Genomic DNA, 26,613 nt, shown 5'->3' with positions numbered 1-26,613 from the left:
TAACATGAACACGATATGAATTTTTTGCTGGTTGACACGACATAAATGACATGCAAATTATGAGTCAAAATGGTAATCGACAAAAAAAATTAAAAAATGGGTTGAAATTCAAAAATAAATTTAAAAAATTAAAATAAAGTAATAAAAACATATGGGTTGAATTCATGTTAACACAACACGACATGTGACACAAATTTTTTGCGTGTTATCTTTCCCAACACGAACATGATACGAAACTTTTTGCCTGTCAACTCAAATACGAATTTTTGTGTCGTGTCGCAGGTAGACACGTGTGTTATAATCTGTTTTGTCACCCTTAACTCTTAGACTGTAATATTCCAGAAAAATAATAGTAATTTATGATACAATAAATTATTAATAATTAAAGATCAGGGATTAGGATAAATTTTTATATAAAACAAAATTATAGTGCTCTAAGTAATAGGATTACAAACAAAACTCATACAAAAGATAACCTACAAATACCTAGGGATTAGGGTTACATATACACAATTTCATATATATAAAACAACCTAAGAGAAGCTAGGAATTCCAAATTTCATATACACAAATATCTTAAGCGAACATAGGGATTAAGATTACCTATAAGGATTACACCTAATAAAATTTCATACACAACAAACCTACAACCACCTAGGGATTAGGATTACCTAGTGATTTGAGTATAGAAGCGATGGGTAACCAAAGAAAAATAATGATTTGAGCAGAGGAGTGATTGATAACCAAAGGAAAATAATAAAATAGAAATAAATAAAATAAAATTTTAAAATAATAAGAGAGAGTAGCAGAGGAGAAGAGGATAAATACTGAGGATTGAGTAGGGTTATTCCTCTATTTATAGCTGAAGTTTAGGGCTTAGACATGGGCTGCGCTTTGTACAATTGTTTTTCTTTTCTTTTTAATTTCTTATGGCTTAGAATATCACTGACTCATAATATCTAATCAAATAATCACATAATGGATAAATCATAATTTATCATCTAAAAATATATATATATATATATTCCATGAATATTGTAACACCCTCCCTTGTATGCCTCCAAGAGAGTTGTTTGCTAAGCGGATTAGAGTTCTTTAATCATATTTTAAAAAATGAAAATTATTTTTCCAATGCCAATTAAAAACTAAAGATGGGACCTGGTCGTTTACAAAAATCAGAGTATACTTTCAAAATTTCTCAACTAATGAAAATATAAATTTCCTGGCAGATCTTGCTGTCTTTAAAAATTCGAATAAAATTCATTTCAACGATTCAAAAAAATATTCCTTGTAATCTAGAAACTAGACATCTGGGGCTTCGCGTTCATATAAAATAATAGTAATTTGGAGGTCGTTTGCCCCTCGAAACATCACTCGTAAGGCGAGAGTTAAAATCAGTGAATTTATATCAACGACCTGACTTGCAAAAATCATAATAAATCGAGCTTTCATAATTTCGTTGAAAGGTTTATATATAATGAAACTAGACACCTGGGGCTACGCATGCATATAAATTATAAGAAAATCGGAGGTCCGTAGCCCCGGGACGCCAACCTACAAAGTGCTCGCACAAACAGTTTTAACTTAGCTTTCAAAACGTCATGAATCAGTTTTCGTAAAAACGTTTCTGAAATCCGTTTCAAAACACTTGCTGTTCTTAAAAGTTTTAAAACAGAATGTAACATAGTTCAATAATAATTCAAACATCCACAATGAGTACAGTCATCCATGAAATTAATACAATCACAGTAGCATGCCCAACAGTAGAAACCAACAGCAAATATCCAAGTCCTCAAAAGCTTTTACGTCTTCCTGCCATTTTATAAAAATATCAGCCCCAAAGGGGTGAGAAAAATCCCAGTAGTGTGGCAACAAAACCAATAATGCAACAGTATGAAACTAGGCACAAAATTGTAAATAGTCGCTTCAAACATTAAATCATTTTCATCATATAACCTTTTCGTCATATATCCTTTTCATCATATATCATATTGCGTATATAACGCCTTCTTCACGCCCATAGCACCGTCGTGCGCGTGCATACACAGTGGAAATTCCATGCACGGCACCATCATTTGGGGAATTCCACTTGGCCTATGCGGACTTACGCCAACTGTCCCAGCACCCTGATATCAAGGGATGCCTATATAATGCGTGCTCAATCACATGGTCCTATATATATAACTATTCTAAGACTCAAGACTAACATGAATTTGGTACATGCATGCCATGCTATGCTGTCACACACAAACAGAAAGACAAGTGCGGTATGATGTACGGTGCATGCATATATCATCATTTCATAACATATACTTCATGTACATTGGATGCCATACTGCCAAGCCATTCTTTCTTTTCATAACAGAATTTCCATAATCATAACATTTCCATAGGCAGAATAATTTCATCATTTATGGCAGAATAATCATAAGGCACATGTGAGCAACAATTCACAATCCATACACTAGTAAATAGTCACATCAGGTAATACCGCCTAACACATACCTCGTGTGCCACAATTATTTATCAAAACAGCAGCAATAATCAGCCCACGCTCAAAGGTTATTCGTACCTAAGCAAGAGTGCAACTAAATCAGAATTTTACTCATCCGATTCTATAATTCACAGACCAATATTCCCCGCCTCTTAGTCCTCGTACTAGCTCAGTTTAGCATGCCCCTTTTACTAAATTAAATTCTGATTTCATAATCATTTAATGACTTGTTAACAGCAAAAGAATTCAATGTAACATCCCAAGAGCTGGCAAGGGCAGGGAGTGATCGTCGGTGCGAAAGGGCACGAACAATGAGCGGCTCATGCCAAATCTTGCAGCTTGGGGGTTCATGAATGAATCGAATCAACACCCGAAAGAGAGGGATTCCAGAGACTGTGCTGGTATGGGACGGTATAGTTAGGAATGACTTATAAGAATTAATTGGTACTACCTATACTAACAAGATGCATCTGCTTTTCGGTAGCCCGGAACGGAAGAACTCCACAGTTAAGCGTGCTTGACTTGGAGCAATTCTGGGATGGGTGACCTCCTGTGAAGTTTTCTCGGGAAGTGTGCGAGTGAGGACAAAGCACGCTGAAAAGTCTCGTGTTAGTGTGTGGGGACAGTCATTGATTCTTGCAAGTTGTCAGGCGTTACAAGTGGTATCATAGCAGGGCCTCTCTTCCAGTACGGTGTGGTTCGAGGACGAACCAGGCGGAAGCTGGTGGGCATGTAACATCCCAAGAGCTGGCAAAGGCAGGGAGTGATCGCCGGTGCGAAAGGGCACGGACAATGAGCGGCTCATGCCAAATCTTGCAGCTTGGGGGTTCATGAATGAATCGAATCAACACCCGAAAGAGAGGGATTCCAAAGACTGTGCTGGTATGGAACGGTACAGTTAGGAATGGCTTATAAGAATTAATTGGTACTACCTATACTAACAAGATGCATCTGCTTTTCGGTAGCCCGGAACGGAAGAACTCCACAGTTAAGCGTGCTTGACTTGGAGCAATTCTGGGATGGGTGATCTCTTGGGAAGTTTTCCCGGGAAGTGTGCGAGTGAGGACAAAGCACGCTGAAAAGTCTCGTGTTAGTGTGTGGGGACAGTCATTGATTCTTGCAAGTGGCCGAGCGTTACATTCAAAGCTTCCAATTAATACAAATTCGGTTTAAGCCATAACTTAGGTACACGAGATTTTTATTTCACAAAGCACTTCCCATTTTATTAGCTAGCTAACATAACCATTCCTACTAAACCATGGGTGTGCTAGTGGAACCTATAAGCAGGCTGTACCATTAACTTCCCCAATGCAAAGCTAAGCATATAACTTATTTTGACAGAACAGTTCAACACTTATACAAGAGTTATTTCCAAAAACTCGAACTCGGTTTTCAATCATTACTAGGAGCCTAATTGATTTATTTTATTACTTCTATACATCATATAGTGTTTCAACTCTTCTTAGTACTTGATTTATAATCAAATATCAAAGTTCATAACTAGAAGTTTTTGGACTCAAGGTGTATTACCAAATAGTTATCAAGTGACACATTCAAGGGCCTTATAAGCATACAGATTCGACTTGTACAGCCAACACCTAAGAGTTCAACATTTTTAATTACACAACATGTTCTACAGGCTGGCCAAACAGTTCTAACAGGTTCTAAGCTTAGTTCATTAACTCGGTGCTTATAACTTTCTTTTAATAAACACTATATTTAGCTAGCAAGTATAAAGTCCCTAGGTAGCCTACCCATACCGATTCAGTCATGGCCAGGAACTATGTGCACAAAAATTAATTTATTTGCATAACATTTTCTATTAGGCTTACGGTTGAGAGGACAAAATCATAAACAAGCTGTACATACAATTCGAACACAAGCAAGGTTTACCCATATTTTTATAACTCAAGAACCCGTCCTAACAATATTAAGAGAGCCATATTTCAAGCTTCACAATTTCAGTCTTTAGGTTTGCATGCATTAATTGCCAAAGGCTTGGTGAATGGTGACCGAACAGTAAGGGAAAGAATGACAGTAAACTAACTCCCTAGATCACTCTTGCTAACCGAAACAGAGGAGAACACAAAAGAGATCAATATTCAAGGGTACCTTGATGCTTACAAGCTCGCCACACAGCCAAGGGATGTGTTACCAATCTGTTACGGGTGAAGTAGCTAGAAAGAAGAGTATCAGAATTAGGGGACACCCATCGTGGGCTGTTGATTATGTAAAATAGATACAAACTGTGTTAGGTACATATAGCAATAATCATACACATATAGCAGTAGTCACACACGTGTAATGAAAGGCACATGGGCCTTGGTAGTTATGCCAGGTGGCATAACCAACTCTGTCAATAAATACCTCACAATGGGTATGTGTAATGCATGCAAATTATCAATAAGAATCTGGTGTTCATTCTTAAGGGTACGCGTCCCTTATCAACTGGTGCTTCCATTTGGTGGATTCAAGATACCAACAATGAGGGTTCAAGAAGTGGTTGATGAATTACAACAGCACAAAGAGGACAACAATCGTAGGTTCGAGCATATGTTGGAGATGATGGAAAAACGTTTTCAATTGATGGAAACCAATTTTCGTGAGATGTTGACCCATGCTCCGAAATCGGTTTTGGACGCAAATTCTGCAGAAACTTCTTCTCAGTCTCATCATGGTGCTCCTTTTTCTTCATTGCATGTGGACGATTCTCGTGCAGTTCTGAAATTTGTGAAAACAGAGATTCCGAAGTTTGAGGGAAAAGAACCGAACACGTGGATTTTCAAAGCGGCTTTGTTTTTCCGGATTCATCATGTTCCTGACAATTTGAAGATGGAACTTGTTGGTCTGCGAATGGAAGGTGCAGTTGCGGATTGGTATCAATGGGTTTTCAATAGTGGTAGGGTTAATTCCTGGGAGGAATTTACAGTGGCAGTTAATCAGAGATTTGGTCCTTCAAAGTATAAGGATGTGCGAGGTGTGCTATCCAAATTGGTGCAGACAGGATGTTTGTCCGAGTACATTGCTGATTTTCAGAAATTAATGAATCAGGTATCGAATATCAGTGATGATTTATTGATGACTTTCTTTATTTCTGGTTTATTGCCTGATCTACAAGGAGCAATTCAATTGCGTGGACCTTCTTCCCTTCATCAAGCCATGCAATTGGCTATAGCTTATGATAGTCACCATGGAGAGTTACGTTCTTCAGTCACTCATCACCAGAAAAAGCCATTTTTTCGTTCCAATACAGTAAGCACAATGGACAAGCCAGTACTTGGTCCATCACTTGCCTTACCAGCCCCAAGTTCTTTACCAGTGAGGAAACTATCCCCTGAAGAGATGCAAAAGAAGAGGGAATTGGGTATTTGTTATACATGTGATGCAAAGTGGACCACTAAACATCGTTGTCCAGCCAAAATGCTTATATTGATTGGAGAACCTGAGGATTCAGAGGGTGAAGGTGAGGAGGAGATTGTGTGGGGAAAACCAGAAACTGAGGGAGTGAGAGTTGATGCTGCTCTGCATTCACTCTCGGGTCATGATGCTAAATCCTTGGTTTTATTAGCAGTTGTCAAGGATAAGAAGGTGCAAGTATTAATCGATTCTGGTAGCTCCCATAATTTCATTAATAAAGCTTTAGCTGAAGAATTGCATCTTCCAATGCTGAAAGGTACAAAGATGCGAGTGTTCATGGGAAATGGGGATTTTCTACTTTGTGACAAGAAATGCTCTCAAGTGTCACTATTCATTCAAGGTCACTATTTTTCTACTGATCTTCATGTTGTTGAATTAACTGATTTGAGCATCATTTTGGGCATACATTGGCTGGTATCCTTGGGACGTGTCACTCAAAATTATAGTGACTTATCCATGGAGTTTTCGTGGCAAAATCAAAAGGTATTTTTGAAGGACATTCCATCACAAAAAGAGTTAGCTACATCAAGCTCTGGAACAGCAGTTTGCAATGCCTTATCCTTGCAGGAGACAGCACCAGTAAGCACAGAGGTATCTCCTGACCTTTTGTTGTTGAAAAATACCATATCTGTTGATTTGTGGAATATTTTGGTCCATTGCCAAAAGGTATTTGAGATTCCAAGGTCCCTACCCCCTTTTCGTGATATGGAACATGCTATTCATTTGGTAGATGCTTCCCAAACTGTCAAGGTTAAACCTTACTGATATCATCATCATCAAAAGTCTGAAATAGAAAGGTAGGTTTCTGAGTTACTTGATTTGGGTTGGATCCAACAAAGCCATAGTGCTTTTTCCTCACCCGTATTATTGGTGAAGAAACATGACAATACATGGCGCATGTGCATCGATTATCGAGCCTTAAATGCACTCACAGTGAAGGATGCTTTCCCAATTCCCACCATTGATGAACTACTTGATGAATTATTTGAGGCTACAGTCTTTAGTAAGCTTGATCTACGTTCGGGCTACCATCAAATCAGGATGCGCACTGAAGACATTCCTAAAACAGCTTTTAGAACACATGAGGGCCATTATGAATTCAAGGTCATGCCCTTTGGGCTAACAAATGCACCAGCTACATTTCAAGCTGCCATGAACCGGATTTTTAGGCCATTTTTGAGAAAGTTTGTAGTTGTTTTCTTCGATGATGTGCTGATTTATAGCTCTTCATTGGAAGCTCATCTTCATCATCTGACATCAGCTTTACAACGCTTGTTACAAAATGCTTTTTATGTCAACCTTAGCAAATGTGAGTTTGGGGTTCATGAAATAGCTTATTTAGGCCATGTGGTGACTATTGAAGGAGTGAAGGCTGATAAAAAAAAGATAGAGGCTATGGTAGAATGGCCTACACCTCAATCCATGAAACAGTTGCGTGCTTTTCTTGGATTAACGAGTTACTATAGGCGATTTGTTAAGGGTTATGCTTCATTGGCCCATCCCCTCACTGAGTTGCTCAAGCAAACTAAGTTTTCCTGGAATAATGCAGCTGCTGAATCATTTTTAGCTTTGAAAGAGGCTATGTCTACAACTCCTGTCTTACGATTACCTGACTTTTCCTCTCCTTTTACGGTTGAATCAGATGCTTCTAAGTTAGGTGTGGGAGCTGTGTTGTTACAAGGTGGAAAACCAGTATCCTTCTTCAGCAAAAAGTTTGGTCCCAGAATGGCAGTCTCTTCTGCTTATGTCAGGGAGTTGTATGCTCTTACTGAGGCCATCAAACGATGGAGGCATTATTTGCTAGGTTCCCGCTTTGTGATCAAGACTGATCATCAAAGCTTACGGGAGCTTCTAAAGCAAACCATCCAAACTGCCGACCAGCAAAGGTACATTTACAAATTGATGGGATATAATTTTACCATTGAATACAAATCTGGTACCTCCAATATTGTAGCTGATTCCCTTTCGAGGCAATTTCCAGATGAGGACACAATGGTTTGTTATGCCTTGGTTTCAGAACCATTACTGGACATTTGGCTAAAAATCAAGGATGATAATCTGACTGATCCTGAACTTTTAGCAATTCACAAAAGTATGGATGAGGGGGCAGTCCTTCATGGTGATTTTTCAAGAAAGGATGGTATGATATTTCATAAAAATCGCTGTTATTTGGGATCTACTTCCAGTTTAAAGGAACTGTTGATGTCTGAGGCTCATGCCACACCATTAGGTGGCCATGTTGGAGTTCACAGATCCTTCTTGCGTTTATCTGCATCATTTGTGTGGAGACATATGCGACAAGATGTCAAGAAGTTTGTCAAAGAATGCATTGTGTGTCAACAGATCAAACATTCTACTCAGGTTCCATTGGGTCTTCTTCAACCCCTGCCTATACCACAAGCTATTTTTGATGATCTCACACTTGATTTTATTACTGTCTTGCCTCCATCTAATGGTTACACCACTATATTGGTAGTTGTGGATAGGTTGTCCAAATATAGCCATTTTGGTCCACTGCCCACATCTTATACAGCAGTCATGGTAGCCAATCTGTTTTGCGAAATGGTGGTGAAACACCATGGTTTTCCAAGATCTCTTGTATCAGATCGTGACCCTATTTTCATGAGCAAATTCTGGCGTCAATTGTTTCAATTGAGTGGTACGAAATTGAATGCCTCATCTGCTTATCATCCTCAATCAGATGGTCAATCTGAAGTGACAAATAGGTACCTGGAATAATATTTGCGTGCTTTTTGTTCAGAGCAGCATAATCGCTGGTACAAATGTTTATGTTGGGCTGAACTTCATTACAACACAGCCATTCATTCGGCTATCAGCATGTCCCCATTCCAGGCAGTTTATGGGAAGGTTCCTACCTTGATTCCACAATACAGCAAGTCAGCAGTTCCAGTGGAGGCGGTTGACATGATGCTACAGCAACGTGATCAGGTGTTGGTTCAGCTGAAGACTCAATTGCACCGAGCTCAGCACCGTATGAAATTGCAGGCTGATAGACGTAGGCAGGATAGAGTTTTTCAGGTGGGGGTCGCGTTTTAATCAAGCTCCAACCTTATAGACAGGTATCGGTTGTGCGGCGTGCCAGTCACAAGTTATCCAAACGGTATTTTGGTCCTTATTGTATTGAAAGAGTGATTAGCCCAGTTGCTTATCGCGTGACTTTACCCCCAGGCAGTTTGATCCATCCCACAATTCATGTCTCTTCCTTGAAGGCATTCCATGGTTCAGCAGCAGTTAATCATGAGCCATTACCAATCTCTAGCAAGGATAATAAACCTCTTCAAGAGCCTGTAGCTATACTTTCTTCCAGACATGTGCAGAAACGTGACAAGGAAGTTCTTCAATTTCTAGTGCAGTGGTCAGCAGCTTTTCCAGAGGATGCATCGTGGGAAAATGCAGAGGATCTTCAACAAGCATATCTTGCTCTCCACCTTGAGGACAAGGTGACTCTTAAAGGAGGGGCAGATGTTACGGGTGAAGTAGCTAGAAAGAAGAGTATCAGAATTAGGGGACACCCATCGTGGGCTGTTGATTATGTAAAATAGATACAAACTGTGTTAGGTACATATAGCAATAATCATACACATATAACAGTAGTCACACACGTGTAATGAAAGGCACATGGGCCTTGGTAGTTATGCCAGGTGGCATAACCAACTCTGTCAATAAATACCTCACAATGGGTATGTGTAATGCATGCAAATTATCAATAAGAATCTGGTGTTCATTCTTAAGGGTACGCGTCCCTTATCACAATCTTTGCTTTAAAACTCCACACTCCTATTCTCCAACGTTCACATTTTCAGCTACATGCAGCACACTTCTCCTCTCCATAAATTAGATTCACAGCTCATTGAATGTTGGTTCTTTTCAAGGATGTCACGGTTTTAGCAAAAGATGAGAGGATAAGATGAAATTTTTTCTTGATGTTCATTTTCTACTAGCTCACGGTGTAGGGGAAATGAGGAGATGGAATGAACTAAATTATTGTTCTGATTCTAGGAGTTAAACATTCATCTTGAAGCTCAACACTCCAACGCATAGGGAGAGGGGAGAAGGAACTAAGGTTGTCTACTGATCTGCACCCAAAGGCAGCAAGGAAAATTTGATTTGTCTTTGCTTGGGTTATGCGCACAAGGATAGGTGGATGAAGGAAGTAAGGTGTGACTCTTGGCCAATAAATTTACATGCATTCTGATTTTTGGATAAAAGGGCACATGGAGAAGAGAGTGGGATGGGTAAATGGGTTACTTTCTGATCAAAAGTTGAATGCAGTCAGATTGCATGTCCTCTCTTATTATGATGACTTATTATGATGCGCACAATAGAGGGATATAAGGCTGACTTGGTTCAGCATCCAATGACTTTCACTTGATTTGTTTTATCTCTTCACTAGGCGCACAATGATAGAGGGATAAGGATGTATTGGTGGTTTGCTTTCTCATCATCCTAAGCGTACAAGGAGTGAGGGAATGATGCAGATTTTGGTCCAAGGGATAGGTGGTTAATTTGGCCCACTGGCATTGCTTGCAATCTGTCCTCTTTTGATTAAATTAATGGGTTTCAAGTTTTCAAATGGTTGAGATAGTTTACTTGATAAGCCAAGTGTTGGGATTAGAAGGAATGGGCTGATTTAATTCTTCCCTAAAGTAGCGCATAAGGAGAGAGATGGTGAGGAGGAAAAGTGTGGCTTATGACCAATAGCATTGCATGTATTCTGATTTCTTTGATTTATTAAAGGACTGCAAGCATTCAGATGTACATCATAACACATTATTGAGCGCACAATAAGAGGGAGATAAGATGGATAGGGTTGTTATTGGCAAATAGATTACATGCCCTTGGCCAATGGAATTTCATGCAAGAAGATTTACTCTACTCTCAATTAATGGCTACATGGGGTGGCAAGGTTGATTGCTTAGGACACTAGTACAAGTAACTAAATCTCCCTTTCCTTTTCTTCTATACTAAGCGCATAAAAGAATAAGTGTCTATCATTATTTTCAACCAATAAACATATACTTTCTGATTTCCCAATCACCTACTAGGCGTATAGGATGGTAGAAGGGTTGACTTGATTTTTCTTTGGACACTTACGTAAGAAATTAAAGAGTCCAACTATCATCTCTTTAGGAGCATTGTAATTTATTAATTATCATTTCATATGCCTTCTAAGCATTATCTAAAATTTTCATAGGTTATATTAAATTAATCCTATTCTTTTAACTAGAGCTTTGAATTCTCAAGGTATGTATATACTTATATACTCACTTATAAATGCACATCGAATAATTTTTTCTAACTTAAATAAATTCCACTCTAAACATGAACTTAAATCGAATTTCAAGCATGCTTCACATTCTTGATTATAATTTACATAAGTTCCTAATTATGCGGGATGTTACAAATATAATAAAGAGTGGGAATTCTTGATCTCTCTCAATTCGAAAATCCAGGATATTATTATTATTACTAATACTAAATTATAAATTATTATTATTAATAATTAATTGTATTATAAATTACTATTATCTTCCTAGGATATTACATAGACATTCAACTAAAGTTTGGGATTAAAACTTATCAATTTTTTTCAATAATAAAATCCGGGTTTAAATACCTCTTTGGTCCTCTCTAATGTGATAACAATTTCATACGTATTTGCTGCTAGTGATAGTGTTCGCGTCTTATCAGTGTTTGTTTAAAGGGAGAGGTTATACTTACAATTACTTTTTTTATAATTTTTATAATCATTTTTATTATCGTCTGATCAAAATGAAATCAACCGTTATAAAATGATATCAAATAAAAGCCGTTGATTTGATTTTGATCGGACGGTAATAAAAGTGGTTGTAAGTATAAGATTCCTCTTGTTTAAGATGTATTTTTCAACCTTAAGTAATAATAACTATTATTTATCGGTCTGTTTAAACAAGTATGTTTACCTTTCCTTCCATTTCTCTTTAGTTAGTTACAAATAGATTATATTAGTCAAATTTTCATCATATAATATATAATATAATGCATAAAATATAATTCATAGGACCTTTTTCAATGTTATGTTTTATTAAAGTAATCGCTGTCAAACCTTCAAAGATAGCTTTGTTGGCAACTGAGTACCCAAGAGTTTGCTTGGGTCAATGGTTCAAACCATGTCTCAAGAAAATTTTTGGAAAAAATTGCACCCGTTGTTTTAATGAGGAGGTAGTCTTCGACACCGTACTCCGAGAATAAGATGAAAATGAAACACTTTATGTTATTTAAAAGAACAAATATTTTTCCCATATGAAAAATATAAAATGTTATTAGTACTTCTTCTTCTCCTTTTACAATCCATGACAAAATGTCATGTTCAATTCACATCATTGATTGCAAACTTAATTAACTAAGATAATGTAGATACTTCATAGAATTAGGGTTCTCAAACATAAATTCATATGAAAATACAAAATATTCATAATGCAAAATGATAACTATAACTTTATTGATGACTAAATGCTTCAAAGAAGGGTTTTTCTCCAGGAAATTCTTATCATTGGGGAATTTTCTATTGCATACATCACAAAATATTACATGAAATTTTTAAAAAAAAATCCAACACACACAAAAAATGAAAGTTTGGCTCATCGAAAGTTTGATAAGAAAATGTTGTCCAAATTAGTAATGAAATTTGAAACGGAATCCCAAAATTTGTCACTAAAAGAGAGAGAATTTTTTTTTTCTATTAGAAACGGAATGTATTATATCTCAAAATTTTCTCGAACATATTTTGTGAAGGAAATCTTTTTGTCTCAATTTACAAAGAATTTTGCAACGGAGAAGATATCATTAAAAATTTGACACGCGCGGAATTATATCTGTTTCTAATAGAGGCGCAAAACATTTCCCACTCTATTGGTTATAGAATTGCATATGAAAATGTTCCTTTCAAAATACAGGTAGAAAAAACATTTCATTTCCATTAAGAACATTTTTTGAAATGGAATATTTTTCTGTTTGCATTTGCAATAAAATTTGAGACGAAATTTTTTCCATTTGCATTTGAGATGGACAAATATCAATGTAAAGAGAGAGAAAAATTATTTCATTTAAATTGGAGGCAAAAATTATTTCCTCTCTAGTAGAAACGAATTTTGTAACGGTATATAGTCTACTTCTTCTTGAAATGGATTTATAAACGGAATATTAAATTTCCCTTACAAATTTTGTCTCTAATAGAGACAAAATTCTTTCATTCTCTAAAATATTTTGTTATTAACTACCATATCAATTTGAAACGGAATTAATAACACCCGTTTTGTCACAGAAATCGTTCGTTCCCTCTCTAACTTTGCTTCTATTAGAAACAAATATTTTGTGTTGCTAAATTCGTTTTCATCAGAGATTGATAATATTTTTGTCTCTTAATTAGTCTTTATTAGAGAAGGACATATTCCCTTTCTAAAATTATCTCTAATAGAGACAAAAAAAATCTTTTCCATCTCTAATTCCATTTCTATTTGAGGAGGAATTTTTTCATATTTGAATTCCATCTTTAATTCATACATGTTTATTAATGGACTTGTAGTTAAGGTATCAAAATTTATCCTCCTAAAATGATTAACGTCGTTCCCCTTACCTGTCCCAATATTATTCATATTCTTTTGTGCCACATCCTCATGTTTTAAGTTTGAAGAAGATTTTAACATTTTGCAATTTTCATACATGACATTTTTGTCTTTTCTTTACTATTTCATTTCCAGAGACTATACGATATTGAAGCAAGAAACTTCTCGATCATTAGTATTGGCACAATTGGGTGTCCTCATTAATCTTAACAAAACACCCTAGTCCCAAGGTTATGAATCAAGAGATTGAACTTTGCAAACAAACTCCAAGGGAATAAGCTTCAAAATCGTAGTCCTAACTTTTAAGTTCATTGCTCATCTAAGTGAAGCATCGAAAATATATGGAATATGCCAGAAATGCTTTGTTACACTAAATTTCTTAAGTGATAAAGACCCAAAATTTGTGGGACCAATACTTATGTTGCAACTTTGAAATAAACAAAAGGATGAACCTCTCCTTAAAATTATAATAGGAATGCATGTGTTATTGCATCCATTTCTTTACTCCACAAACCTGACCATCTATTTGCATCTTGTGAGTATGATTAGATAAAAGCCTCACAAAGTCCATTACCACACTCTCTACTCATCTAGCTTTTGAGACCCAAGGAAGTGTGATTTCATGACATCAAAACGTGATTTTACTCGTTCAAATCATTTTTGGGAGATTCAATATGGAAGAGGAGCAAATCTTCATATGCACCATGCCCAAGTTCCATGGATATGGTGTTACAAAATTTCCAACAGGACACAATCTATCTTTTTAGGAAAAAATGTGTGTCATTTTAAATGATGTAAAGTTGTGTCATTTTAAGAGAGAGAAAGAAAAAGATAAAGGAGGAGAGAGAGTTGACAAAAAAAATAAAGGTATGAGTCACACCTCTTTTGAGAGAGAAAATGATATAAATTGTGTCATTTAAAAGGATAAACAATTTTTCCATCTTTTTAACTCATCTTGCGTTATAGATTAGAAAATCAGGCTTTCTCTAGCATTCTAGAAATCTTAAACAAAGATATAGAAGTTTCATGCAGAGGTCAAAAACCTAATTCTAAAGCTAAAGGACCAGAAACAGAAATCAAAGGTACTGCAAGGGCGTTGTCCCCAAATTTGATCTAGTTTCAATAATTTGGCTATAACTTGAGCTATACACCATGGATTTGAATGTTCTTTGGCTTTTTAGAAAACTTAAACATAGATCTATGTCGAGGCTTGGATCTAGTTTTAAAGGACCTTAAATCGAGTTTGAAGATACTGGAATGGTGTTGTCACGGAATCTGACCTAGTTTTGGAGTTTTGATCATAAATGAAGTTGCATGTGAACATGGGATTTGACCATTCTTTGGTGTTCTAGAAAGCTAAGACTCGGACCTACAACTTTTGTGAAAAAGTCAAAATCAAATTATGTTATTAGGGTACCTTAAATTGCAAATGCAGTTACTATATTGGTTCAATTGTAGAAATTAGTCCAATTTTAGTGTTTTGATCATATACTAAGATACATGCCATGAAATTTTATATTTTTTAGTGTTTTGGAAAGCTTAGTAAAAGAGATATAACTTTTATGAAGATACCCAAAATTGAATCAAAATTTAAAGGATCTTAAATGGAGCTCGAAGTTACTGAGATGGTGTTGTTACAGGACTTAATACACATTTGGTTTTCCGGACATTTTCATGGGCTTTATGACTTTGGACCTTAGGTGTAACATCTCGGTGGCTGACGAGGTCAGGGAGTGATCATCAGTGCAAAGAGGCACGAATAAGGAGGGGCTCATGGCAGGCTTCCAGCGGAGGGGTACATGAATGAATCTAATATATATCCGAAAGAGAGGGATTCCAAATACTGTACAAGTATAAGACTCTACAGTTGGGGATATTTTATAAGAATTAATTGGCACTACCTAGACTAACAAGATGCATTTACTTTTCGATAGCCCAGAACGAAAGAATTCCATAGTTAAGTGTATTTAAAAAAAAAATTTCAGGTCTTGTAAAGAAAACCTATGACCTATTTTCTAAATAGGCTTTCTTAAATACTTGAGCTTGTTCTATTTCATTAGATATATTAGGCCAAGTCTGGTCTGATGCAGGTTAGGTCATAGGCCCTTGATAGGTCTAACTGACACGTTTATACCCCTAGTTCTATGATATTGGAAGGAGCAATGACGGAAATATAGTAGTGATGGAAGTGGAGTATAGGTGATGCTGTTACCAAAACTTTAGTAGGTAATCAAAGGTATCAATTGAGACTTGAGATAATAATAATAATAATAATAATAATAATAATAATAATAATATTGGATAATAGGATTTCGTTGATAGTGCTCGCAAGAATAATGCGTCATGCAAGATTCAATTCCACAAATTTGTTTCATCAATAGAAATTCTTGGAGTTCTGTGAGTATACAATGACGACTATGACAAGTACAAACTATATTTAATTTTTATGATTATTATTTATAATTGCTATTTTGATTATAATGTGATTTATCATTTTGTTGAGCAATGACATTATAAATAAAACGGTGGAGTATTTGATACTTAAATATTTTTAAGGGATAGCAACATAAAATGAAGTTGGACTTGATACTTATATTATTTCTATTTTTGTTTAAAAAATAAGCCAAGAAAAAAATTATGAATTTGTTAAATGTTTATGTTTTAGAGTTTGCGTATTTGAAATATATCATATTAATATTATTTGAATAATTAAGAAAATTATGTATGTTGAGAATTGTTTATATTTCCATTTGATTTAAATTGCTTTATAATATTTGAGTTGGTTTTGATGGTGTCTAGAAACGCTATAGAAGAATATTATATGGATTTTGTGAATTATTGAGATTGAATACTTGAGAAGCATTGCAATATTATTGAATTAATTTATTAAATTGTGATAAGTATTTGTATGTGGCCTACTTCTAAAACAACCTCATTTGTTTCCAATTTTTTTATTGAGCTTTTTTTTATATGTGAATTCAACTTTATTTCTTTCATCACAATACTGTGAAATGCTTTGTAAGTTATGCCTTAATCCCTTAACAAAATAAACTATCAATGTAGTGTGCAAGTGACTTACCCATTTTACCTATGCTCGTATTTTTACCTTAGTGATTGTCACAAAAAGTCACATATATGTTGGACAAATGGCTTCAATACTCAGGGAGATGAATTAAGTTATATAAAATCTTTTCATAAAATGCCTCTTTTGATATTTTAAAGAATATTTTTTCAATTTGAATTATTTAAGAAGGAAAAATCTAAGTGTAGGTACTAGTGTGTGATCAATAAATATGAGCTAATAAATAAATCAACACAATCTAATAATGCAATTTCAAGATAAAAGTAAAGAGTTGAAGGTTAGAGAAATTGCAAACAGTATGTATCCTGGTTCGATCACCACCACAGTGATCTACATCCAGACTGAAGCCGCTCGATCAATTTTCCACTATCGATAAAGCTTCTAGGGTGCTTGACAAACTGCTACAACCTTTCAAGACTTCAGGCTCTTGGTACCTTACAACTTTCAATTCAAATTTGATTAATAATTTGGTAACCTCTCAAGTACAAAGGGTTCACTCCCCTCTCAATTCAAGTTTACAAGAGAAAGTGTTTGATAAAGGATAGGAACTCTCAAAGTACAAATGATACAAATAGAAGCTCAAATGGTAGTAATAAAATCTCAAGAATAAAGCTCAAGGTGTTGTATGATCAAGATAATGAATAAATGATTGCAGGAAGAGAATGTGCAATGAAATCAGTCAATCAGAGCCTAAAAATCAATGGAACAGTGATGTTGAACAGTTGGAGGCGAAATAAATGAGTATATATGAGTTTCTCCACGAAAATAGCCATTACTAGCTTTAGTGGTTAGTAAGGATTCAAATCCTTTAACGAGGGATTTGAATCCCTTCCTCAAATAGGGAAGGATTTGAATCCCTTCCTATCAAAGGGAAATTCATGCACTTCAAAATGGTTCTACTTTGAACATCAATGCCTCCAACCTTTCCAATAGGATGTCCTTGACTTCTAAAAAGTATTTCAAGATTCTAAAACATGTCAAGAACATTTTCTATTGATTTTTCAAATCATTTTTCAAGAATTTAAAGTTATGAATTATGCTATTTGAAAATGATGATCACTTTGAGCTTATTCGTGCAATTTTGATCAACTACCTTTAAATATTAATCTAAGTCATATGAATATACTACTTGAGGATTCTTGGACTTAGGTTCTTCCTTTGTAGCTTGTGTAACACCCTGTAGTACTCCGGTTGTTAACATCATGATATTATAGCATACAGAGCAGAAGATTTTATTGAATAATTAAAGCAACGTCTTGTAAAAATACGAATAAACTTTTTCACAAATATTTTCTGAAAATATTTCTAATAACGTTCACATGAGATATTACGAAAGCGTAAATCTAAAACATACAACTACTAGTTAATCCCATTAGCCAGTATTAGTGACCATTGACTAACCGGAGATGACAACACATGTCATTCCTGCCAGAGTCTCACGGACAGCATAACGATTGTTTAACGGATAACTGGGAGATAAGAATCTCACACACCATCACATCTAATAAGCACAATTACATAACAGACAGATTGCAAGTCTCATACAGACTGCAATCCCCTCACAGGGTCAGTACATACATAATGACTCTATGCCCAAATTAATACAACCATACATCATGTCTATATGTCCTCATCACATGCATCTAACATAACTTGTAACAAATACAACCATAATCCAGAAGCTCAATTAATAACAATCCTGAGCATTATTACATACAACAACATAGTCTCAAAATAAGCTAACTAGGCATGTCAAAACACTACACATGCCATATCACAATATAATAACGTAAAATAAATAGCAGCCTCAATCCACTAATCCGTAGCGGGGCCCTTACCCCTAGACTACTCACTGCTACCATGAGTACCTAAAATGATGTGCCTAAAGAGGGGTGAGATAACAACATCTCAATAAGCTCAAGGTTCTTAGAGGATCATCTAATCCCTTGAGCCCACTTCCTGGTCATTTAACCAAAGTGTGTTTAATTAGCAAATCCTAATTAGGTTTAGTTGGAAACCCTAAGTGAACATAAATTTAGGGTTTTTCATTTATTTACATTCCTTATGTAATTCCACATAGTCACATTAGGTCTTAGTTCATTAATTTCACTAATTACACAATTAGTGCTTCTTAACCCTAATTAGGTCCAATTTTAGGGTTTTATAGTTGATTAATCTATTATGCATGGTCCACCTCACTTTAAGCCTTGATTAGTATTCTAATTAGGTCTTGAACCAATTTTTAACATACTAATCCTAAGTCATCCTCACATGACTGAATTGTTTAGGAGTGTAAATTAGGGTTTTTAGCTTGACAACTTCACCATTTCTTTAGTTAATTAAGTCCTACACTTAATTAGTCTACTAATCCACTATTTAATTAAATTTTAAACATAAAATCCTAATTATAAATATTAGGACAGATTTGACTAAGTGGTATTATTAGGGTTCAAATTCATTCCTTAATCATGATTAATGTTCTTAAAGGTTCCATTTTTGACATCTTTCTTGGTTCAACTCATGATTTTTCATACTTTCCAACATCAAGAACCCAATTTTATCAAATTACAACATCAATCCCATATAGAACCCATGTTGGCCGAATCATATAGGTGGGTGGGGGAGGATTTTGGTCACCATTTCACCAAGTATTCGTGCTTACTTCTTCAAGTTGGCTCCAAAGCTTCAAGCTTTCACTTTTCTCCAACAAAGATGCATCTTTTTCACAAAGAACACACCTTTAACAAAGACTCAAAGTTAGAACTCAAGAACACAACTCAAAGGTGGGATTTTTAAGAAAAAGTTTCAAGAAACTTACACTAAAACTTAAGGAAACAAGCACCAAAAGAGTGTTCTTCCAAGAGAAGTCAAAACATCATCTTCAAGGCATGAACAATCTCCAAAACCGCTGCTGTTTGGGGAGGGATTCACCATGAAAATTTGGCTTCCAAGAACAGAAATGGTATATTCTTAAAGAGGAGGATGAGAGGAACAAGTTTTGTGAAGGAAGTTTGGTAATTTGATAAAGTTTTGGTGGTGGAAATCTAGATAGAAGGAGGAAAGAATTTGAAATTCAAACATGTTAGAGAGAGAGAGAGAGAGAAATAGGCGCTGCACAAGTCTGAATGGGATGGTGCCCTAGTCTTCTAGGGTTTTGACCAAGTCACTTAAGTGACTTTCTGTCCTTTAGTGACATCGGGTGTAATTTTTATCTGAACTGTTATCAATTTTCCTCCTGAAAACTCTCAAGACTCTAACTTTGAGTAATTAATATTAAGTTTGCCTAATTATCATATTCATAACTTAAAAATTTGATTAATAGATCACAGATCCACTTACTGCTGTTTAATTGCACTTTAGTCTTTACTGGTGTTTTTAACTGTGCCTGGATTTCATAATCTTCTTAACTTTAACATTATTGGTCTAATTATGACTTGTTAGGCATATATTGGTCTTTCTTTTCATTTTCTCATCTTTTTTCCATTCCGGGATTCTACCGACTGCTTCTACAGTAGTACAAAATACCCGACAGAAGTGACTTTTCCAAAATACCCCAATATGGGTATCAAACTTCATCAAATAATATACTAACCTCATATATTATAATCATTTCATCAGAATAGCTCTCTAACTCAAATTTGCTAAATTAGAGCTATTCTACTGACTGTTACTTCGTCAGCAGTAAAAAATAACAGATGAAAATCCACCTGTATAGAATACTATCAACATGGATATCAAAGTTCTTAGAATTTCATTCTTCTTCCATTTATGTCCCTAAGGTCTTCATAATAATCCTCTAATTTTGAAATTATAAAATTAGGATTATTATAGCTTGAGTCTTGATTTCCTTTGAGCTTTGTCAATTGTCTTGATGAACTTCATATATGTTGCCTTGGATGATTGTCCTCTTAGACTTCTTTTGATTGTTGCTAGTTGTAATTCTTTGAAGTCTTCTTTCCAGGCTTTGTTTGTTATCATCAAAACTCTTGCATTTTGTATATTCTTCACCTTGAGTGCATTAGTTCTACAAAATCAACCATGGAATAGTTTGAGTGAGATAAGTATATTATCATCTTGTGCCACATGCTTAGAACAATCGATGTCAAGATATCACTAGATGTTCTCTCTCACTCCAACCTATATTCTCAATTCACTTGTTAGGTTTAGGAATTCAAATTTGCTTGGGTCCCTCTTATGGAACTAAGACACTCAACTGATGAAGAATTTAAAGATGCAAAGTTTTGATAATAACAAACAAGTATGAAAAGAAAACTTCAAGAGCATTATAACCTGTAACAACAAAAAAGAAGTGTAAAAAAGATAATTAGACAAGTAAACATTTGTAAAGTCCATCAAGTTATTAGACAAAACTCAAAGAAGACCAAGATGCAAGCTACATTAGAAAAATTTAAGTCTTAAGACCTTAAAAGTAGTAAATATATAGGACTTATACTTGAATATAAGGGTAATTGATCAAAATTGCATGAATTAGCTCAAAGTGAACAATTTTTTCAAATTGCATGATCCATAACTTTTGTTTCTTGAAAATGAAAAAATGTTCTTGATAAGATTTAGAACTTTGGAATATTTTTTCCAACTTAGGAATCTGTATTTGAGATGGATGGAAGGCATTAGAATCAAAGAAGGGCCAATTTCGACTACATAATTGGCTTCTACATGGAAGGGATTTCCTTGGTGTAACGCCTACTTTTGTGCGCATGAAAATTTCTTTAGCGGAAGACTTTATTTGTATTTCACCATTACCTAGTGTAATTAGGTGAGTAAACTTTTTCTTTTCTTTTTATATGTATTGTCATGCTTAATTCATTATTCAATCTTGTTATTATTATCTGTACAGTCCCATACATGTACAGTGTTCTTACTTATTTTCCATAACTTATAAATAATCGAAACTAATACTCAAATCATGAAACTGAATATACATCATATATTATACTGAATATCAAACTCACCAAATACATACTGAAAGTAACATCAAACATATAAACTTGTTCATAGGCTACACATGCCTACCAAAATAGATGTCAACTATAACATGCATCATATCTAATCATGTTTCTATAACATATGTCAATATATAAAACTAATACTGCAACTTTATCTTTTAGCCACTCTGCATTGGCATCTTACCCTGAGTGTGCTCTCCTGCTACTGATGTACCTGTGATTTAAATCACAGCCCACGACGGGTGAGAAATTAATCCCAATAAGACTCTGGGTTTATGAAGTATCTCCACCCATGAGTTCACTTACTGCATGGAAGGTTAGATACAGAGCATAGAAAACATCATATAAACATATCATAACTTATAACTTATCAAAAGACTCCCAAAGCGTAATTTCTCACTTTGATCAGTCCACACTTATTCTCCGAGAACCGAAGTCCCCCCACAGAGTTGTTCATTGATCAAGAACCATACTTATCATATCATATCATATAGTCTACATGAATGCAACTATACTAAGTATCTGACATATAAAACATACAAACATACAGATATCCTAACCATCATCCCACTGGATTATGGTGGATCAACAAGAAAGGAGAAAACTCCTTAAACCAAAAGCTTACTGAATGCTTTCCGTTTCTACAACCGGTTTTTCACGAAGTCTATGAATTTAGCTATCCACGTGTAGTCCGTCTCACAGGGTTCGAATCTCTGGGATTCACACCTCTTTCTTGTCACTGGTACCAATATTAACGTACCGTTAATGACAGTTTATTATATTATTTTCAATAACCAACATTCTTTTCGTTATTAACTTAGTGATTCCAACAATTCTTTATTAATACAATCCATACCGTACATACTCCCCTTTTAAAATACAAGTCATATTAGACCCTTAAACTAATTATTTAAACCACAACTTCTTATAAATATTTTTACCATACTTAAGGCTTAACAAGTCCAACTAATTTTTTATAACATAAACAACCATGTCATATGTTCACAGTATACATAATTCTTAACAGTCGAACATATAATCACTAAATTCATCATTAAGATGAAAACACTCCAAACATACTTGTATCATATTCAATCACACTTGACATTTGCTACTAATTATTCATTTCCATTAAACAAAACATATTTACCTTTTATCATATATGGTCGAAGCTTATCTAAACATATAAATTGACTTTTCTAATTTTCATGCTTAATTTCCATAATCTTAATTCATACAAACACATCCCACAATTTTATGTACTTAACATATAAAGGAAATACCATACACATACCTTTTATGAATCAATTTATATTTCTTCTAATATCATAAATTTTCATACTTTTTCTTAATAATTTCTATTCACATCAACTTATAATATTTAGCGAAAAAACATAATCATAACAAAATTCTAAAACTTCACAAGTTCATATATAACATTTAATAATTTCATTTAGTCACATACTTAGTACCAAGACATAATGACACAACCAAACTTTCGTATATCATCACAATTCCGTATCTTTTTTTTTAGTCTTTTCATGTGTAGATTCTCTTAATTTTAGCCTACACCTTATCAAACTCTCCATTTCCACATAATCATCAAGAGACCTATTCAACAAACAACTTAAATTATAACTTGGAATTAAGTAACCAAGTTAAAGTTCACAACATTATCTAATCTTTACATCACTCATTTAATTATTAAAACATAAGTATCATTTACTTCTTTGTACCACTACTTACTCAAATAAAAGAATAGCGTTATCTTCATTATAAACATTTCTTGAAATTTCTTCAACTAAGAATGTGATCTCTATCTTTCAATATATTTTAATCATATAAAATATAAATCAACATGTATTATTTCACTCATCCTATAAAAATTTCACACTTTACTTCCTAAATTTACCACTTCCTTTTATTTAAATAATATCAAATACTTACTTATCATTCAAAGTTTCTTTTTGACATTGTATCAAACACTTAGTTGCACCATAAATCATACAAAATCAGCACTTTATTTACATATATATATTCCCTTTATTTTTGTTTCAAACATACCAACTTACCTAGACTTCAACAATCAATTATCAATCATGATTCATAAAATTCATCATCATATATATATGTACGTAACATCAAAACAGCCCCCTCCAAACAACCATACAACCTACTTGAAATTCTAATCTACACATCCATAAATGTAATTTACTAAAACTACTTGCCAAGTTAACAAAGAATAACTCTCAAACTTCAACTATGTAAAAATATATTTTTTTCTTCCTTATTTAAAATAGAACGTGGCTTTGAAAGGAATAAAGAAGACCCTTCAAGCTTCTTTACAATAAAAACATGATAGAAATGAAATTCTTACCAAACAAACTCCAAGTTTCATGAAGGTTATATATCAAAATTATCATAAAAATCTTACCTTTGTGTGTGCCTTCACTTCTTTTACTTAAACTCCTGTCAAGAGCTTCTGGTTGCGTTTCTTTTCTTTCCGAAACAGAGAGATACTTTTATATATAGAGCATGCTTTGCTTTTAGCTTATATTTTAACTTTCCTCTTTTTCTATTAGTTATTCAAAAGTAGTTGCTTTTTACTTTTGACTATTTTAACTTCTCCTCTTATGGCTTCCTACGTACACTAATGTGGGAGTGGTTCAATGTAAAGCTTTTTCCACTTTGTTTCTATTTCTACATCCGTGCAAAAGAGTCCTTTTATTCAAAAAGTTATGACACACCTTTAGTTTTGCTTTTGATCTAATTGGTTTCTTTTTCTTTTAATTGACCAAGTCAACTTTTCTTAATGTAATTTTTTGTCTCCTAGTATCATTACATCAACGCACAAAAGGCTTTAGTATCAAACAAGTTTATCAACTTTTCCTTATTAGTTCATTTCTTCAATACTTGATAAAAAAACATTAAATAATTACTTTCTTCCCACCTAGTTACGTAGAAGAATGACCAAAACAAAACAATATATTACATACTCCTATAATCAGCGCCTATCCACTTGAATTTGATCAACAAACCTTTATATTAATTTGGTTGTACTTAAAAAATCAAGTATTTAATTTTTTTTACTAATAATATTTATTAACATAAAAGCTATATATATATTCTTTAATTATACATATAAATCCAAGCATCAATTAGTTAATTTAAAGATACTTAGGTCTACTAATTTTCCTAATTAATTAATCAAACCTAATCATATTTAGGCCTAATTATCAAATAAATCTAAACTTACTTCATAAATTATTCATATTCTTATTTGTATCAAATAATTATTTTTGAGTCTTATTAACATATTTAACATAACCTTACACATCTTATTAATTATAATCTTAATCATATAATTTTATCTTTCATAGTTTAATTAAATAAATATTAAATCTAATTAACACCTATTTAATTTCTTTTTCGTATTTTACTAATGAGGGTTGTTATACTTGACATAAATTTGAATCTTTCCCTAGTACCTATTAGGTGAATGGATTTGAATCCCTCATAAAAAGAAGAGTAAATACCCTTTTTGGTCCTCAGCAAATTTCATGATGTCCGCTTTAGTCCCTAGCAAATAAAAAGGACCATCGTGGTCCCTAAAAAATTCAAAATGGACCCATTTTAGTCCTTTTAGGGATTAATATGGATCTTTTTTGAATTTGTGAGGGACCACGATTTCAACTAAATGGGTCCATTTTGAATTTCTTAGGGACCACGATGGGCCTTTTTATTTTCTAGGGACTAAAACGGGCATCGTGAAATTTGCTGAGGACCAAAAAGGGTATTTACTCTAAAAAGAATTTGAATTACTAGCTAATAAACTTTCTCAAGGCTAGTAGCAACTATATTTTGTTGAAAACTTATATATACTCATTTATCATACTTGCAACCTTTCTTCATCATTATTCCATTGGTCTTCAAATTATTATTGATATTTTGCCTTGTTTTAAACTCATTTATTGCTCATTTCTACTATCTTTGATCATTAAATTCATTTGAGCTCAATTCTTGTGATATTATTAATACCTCGAGGCCTTCAACATGTATAATTTGTACTTTAAAAATACTTAGTCAATCTTAAACACTACATTCTTGTGTACTTGTTAGGGGTGTCAATTTGTGTTGACACGACATGAATTTGACACAACCCGAATACATTAACACGAACACGACATAAATTTTTATTTATGTCAAAACCTTCAACACGAACACGACATTTATGTCTGGGTTGACCCATATTTAAATTTGTGTCGTGTTTCTGTAGGCAAAATATGACACACGAAAAATTCGTGTCGTATCGCGTGTCAACAACACGCAAACCGCATTTGTCCCGTACTTTTTATTTTTTTTTATTTTTTTTTACCCTTATTTTTTCACTATTTACTGTTTTGACCAATGTGTCTCGCTTTGTGTTATTTTGTGTCACCCCATACAAAAAGTGATTCGTGTCGGTGTAAGGAACTCATAAATTTCAATTTGCGTGTTATCCTTGTCGTGTCGTGTTAACCCATAAAATTTTTGGGTCATGTTCATATTGAAGGTTTTAACACAAATAAAAGTTTGTGTCGTGTTCGTATTAACATATTTGTATCGTGTCAAATTCATGTCGTATCAATACAAATTGACACCCCCAACAAAACAATTTTTATACTCTTTTTCTGAAAATCAGTTATTAGGAAAATATTTAAATTTTTGCACTAAATACAATTTTCAAGGTTATCATAATTTTAAAAAAATTGCAATACAAATTTATAAACCTATCGGATTAAGTTTCCAAATTTTAATGAAAGAAATTATATTTTTCAAATAAAATCAAAATTTTCAAAACATAATCAAACTTCTAAAATCAAAATTTTCCAAGATTTTCGCATTAAAAAAGAGCAAGCATTGAGACTTTATCAAATTAAAAGTCGCATCTTGAACAAAATGTTTTGACATAGAAGAAAACTTTTTTTTTTAATATTCATTCGCTAGATTTTAAAACTTTAAAATAATAAAAACCAGATGATGATAATT

General features: G+C 34.0%; 1 protein-coding gene across 1 annotated transcript; it reads left to right on the top strand.

The window, feature by feature from the left end:
• The first annotated feature begins 4,978 nt into the window (after positions 1-4,978).
• Positions 4,979-6,676, top strand: LOC133296223 (uncharacterized). The gene has a single exon (XM_061495172.1). The coding sequence runs from the start codon at positions 4,979-4,981 to the stop codon at positions 6,674-6,676; it is 1,698 nt and encodes a 565-aa protein (XP_061351156.1).
• Positions 6,677-26,613: the final 19,937 nt, after the last annotated feature.

The sequence above is a fragment of the Gastrolobium bilobum genome, unplaced genomic scaffold (assembly GCF_033153095.1).
Source record: "Gastrolobium bilobum isolate Gb01-03AN ecotype WA unplaced genomic scaffold, APGP_CSIRO_Gbil_v1 utg11238, whole genome shotgun sequence".
Lineage (NCBI taxonomy): Eukaryota > Viridiplantae > Streptophyta > Magnoliopsida > Fabales > Fabaceae > Gastrolobium > Gastrolobium bilobum.
The sequence above is the reverse complement of the archived record's forward strand: the minus strand, read 5'-3'. Positions and strand labels throughout refer to the sequence as shown.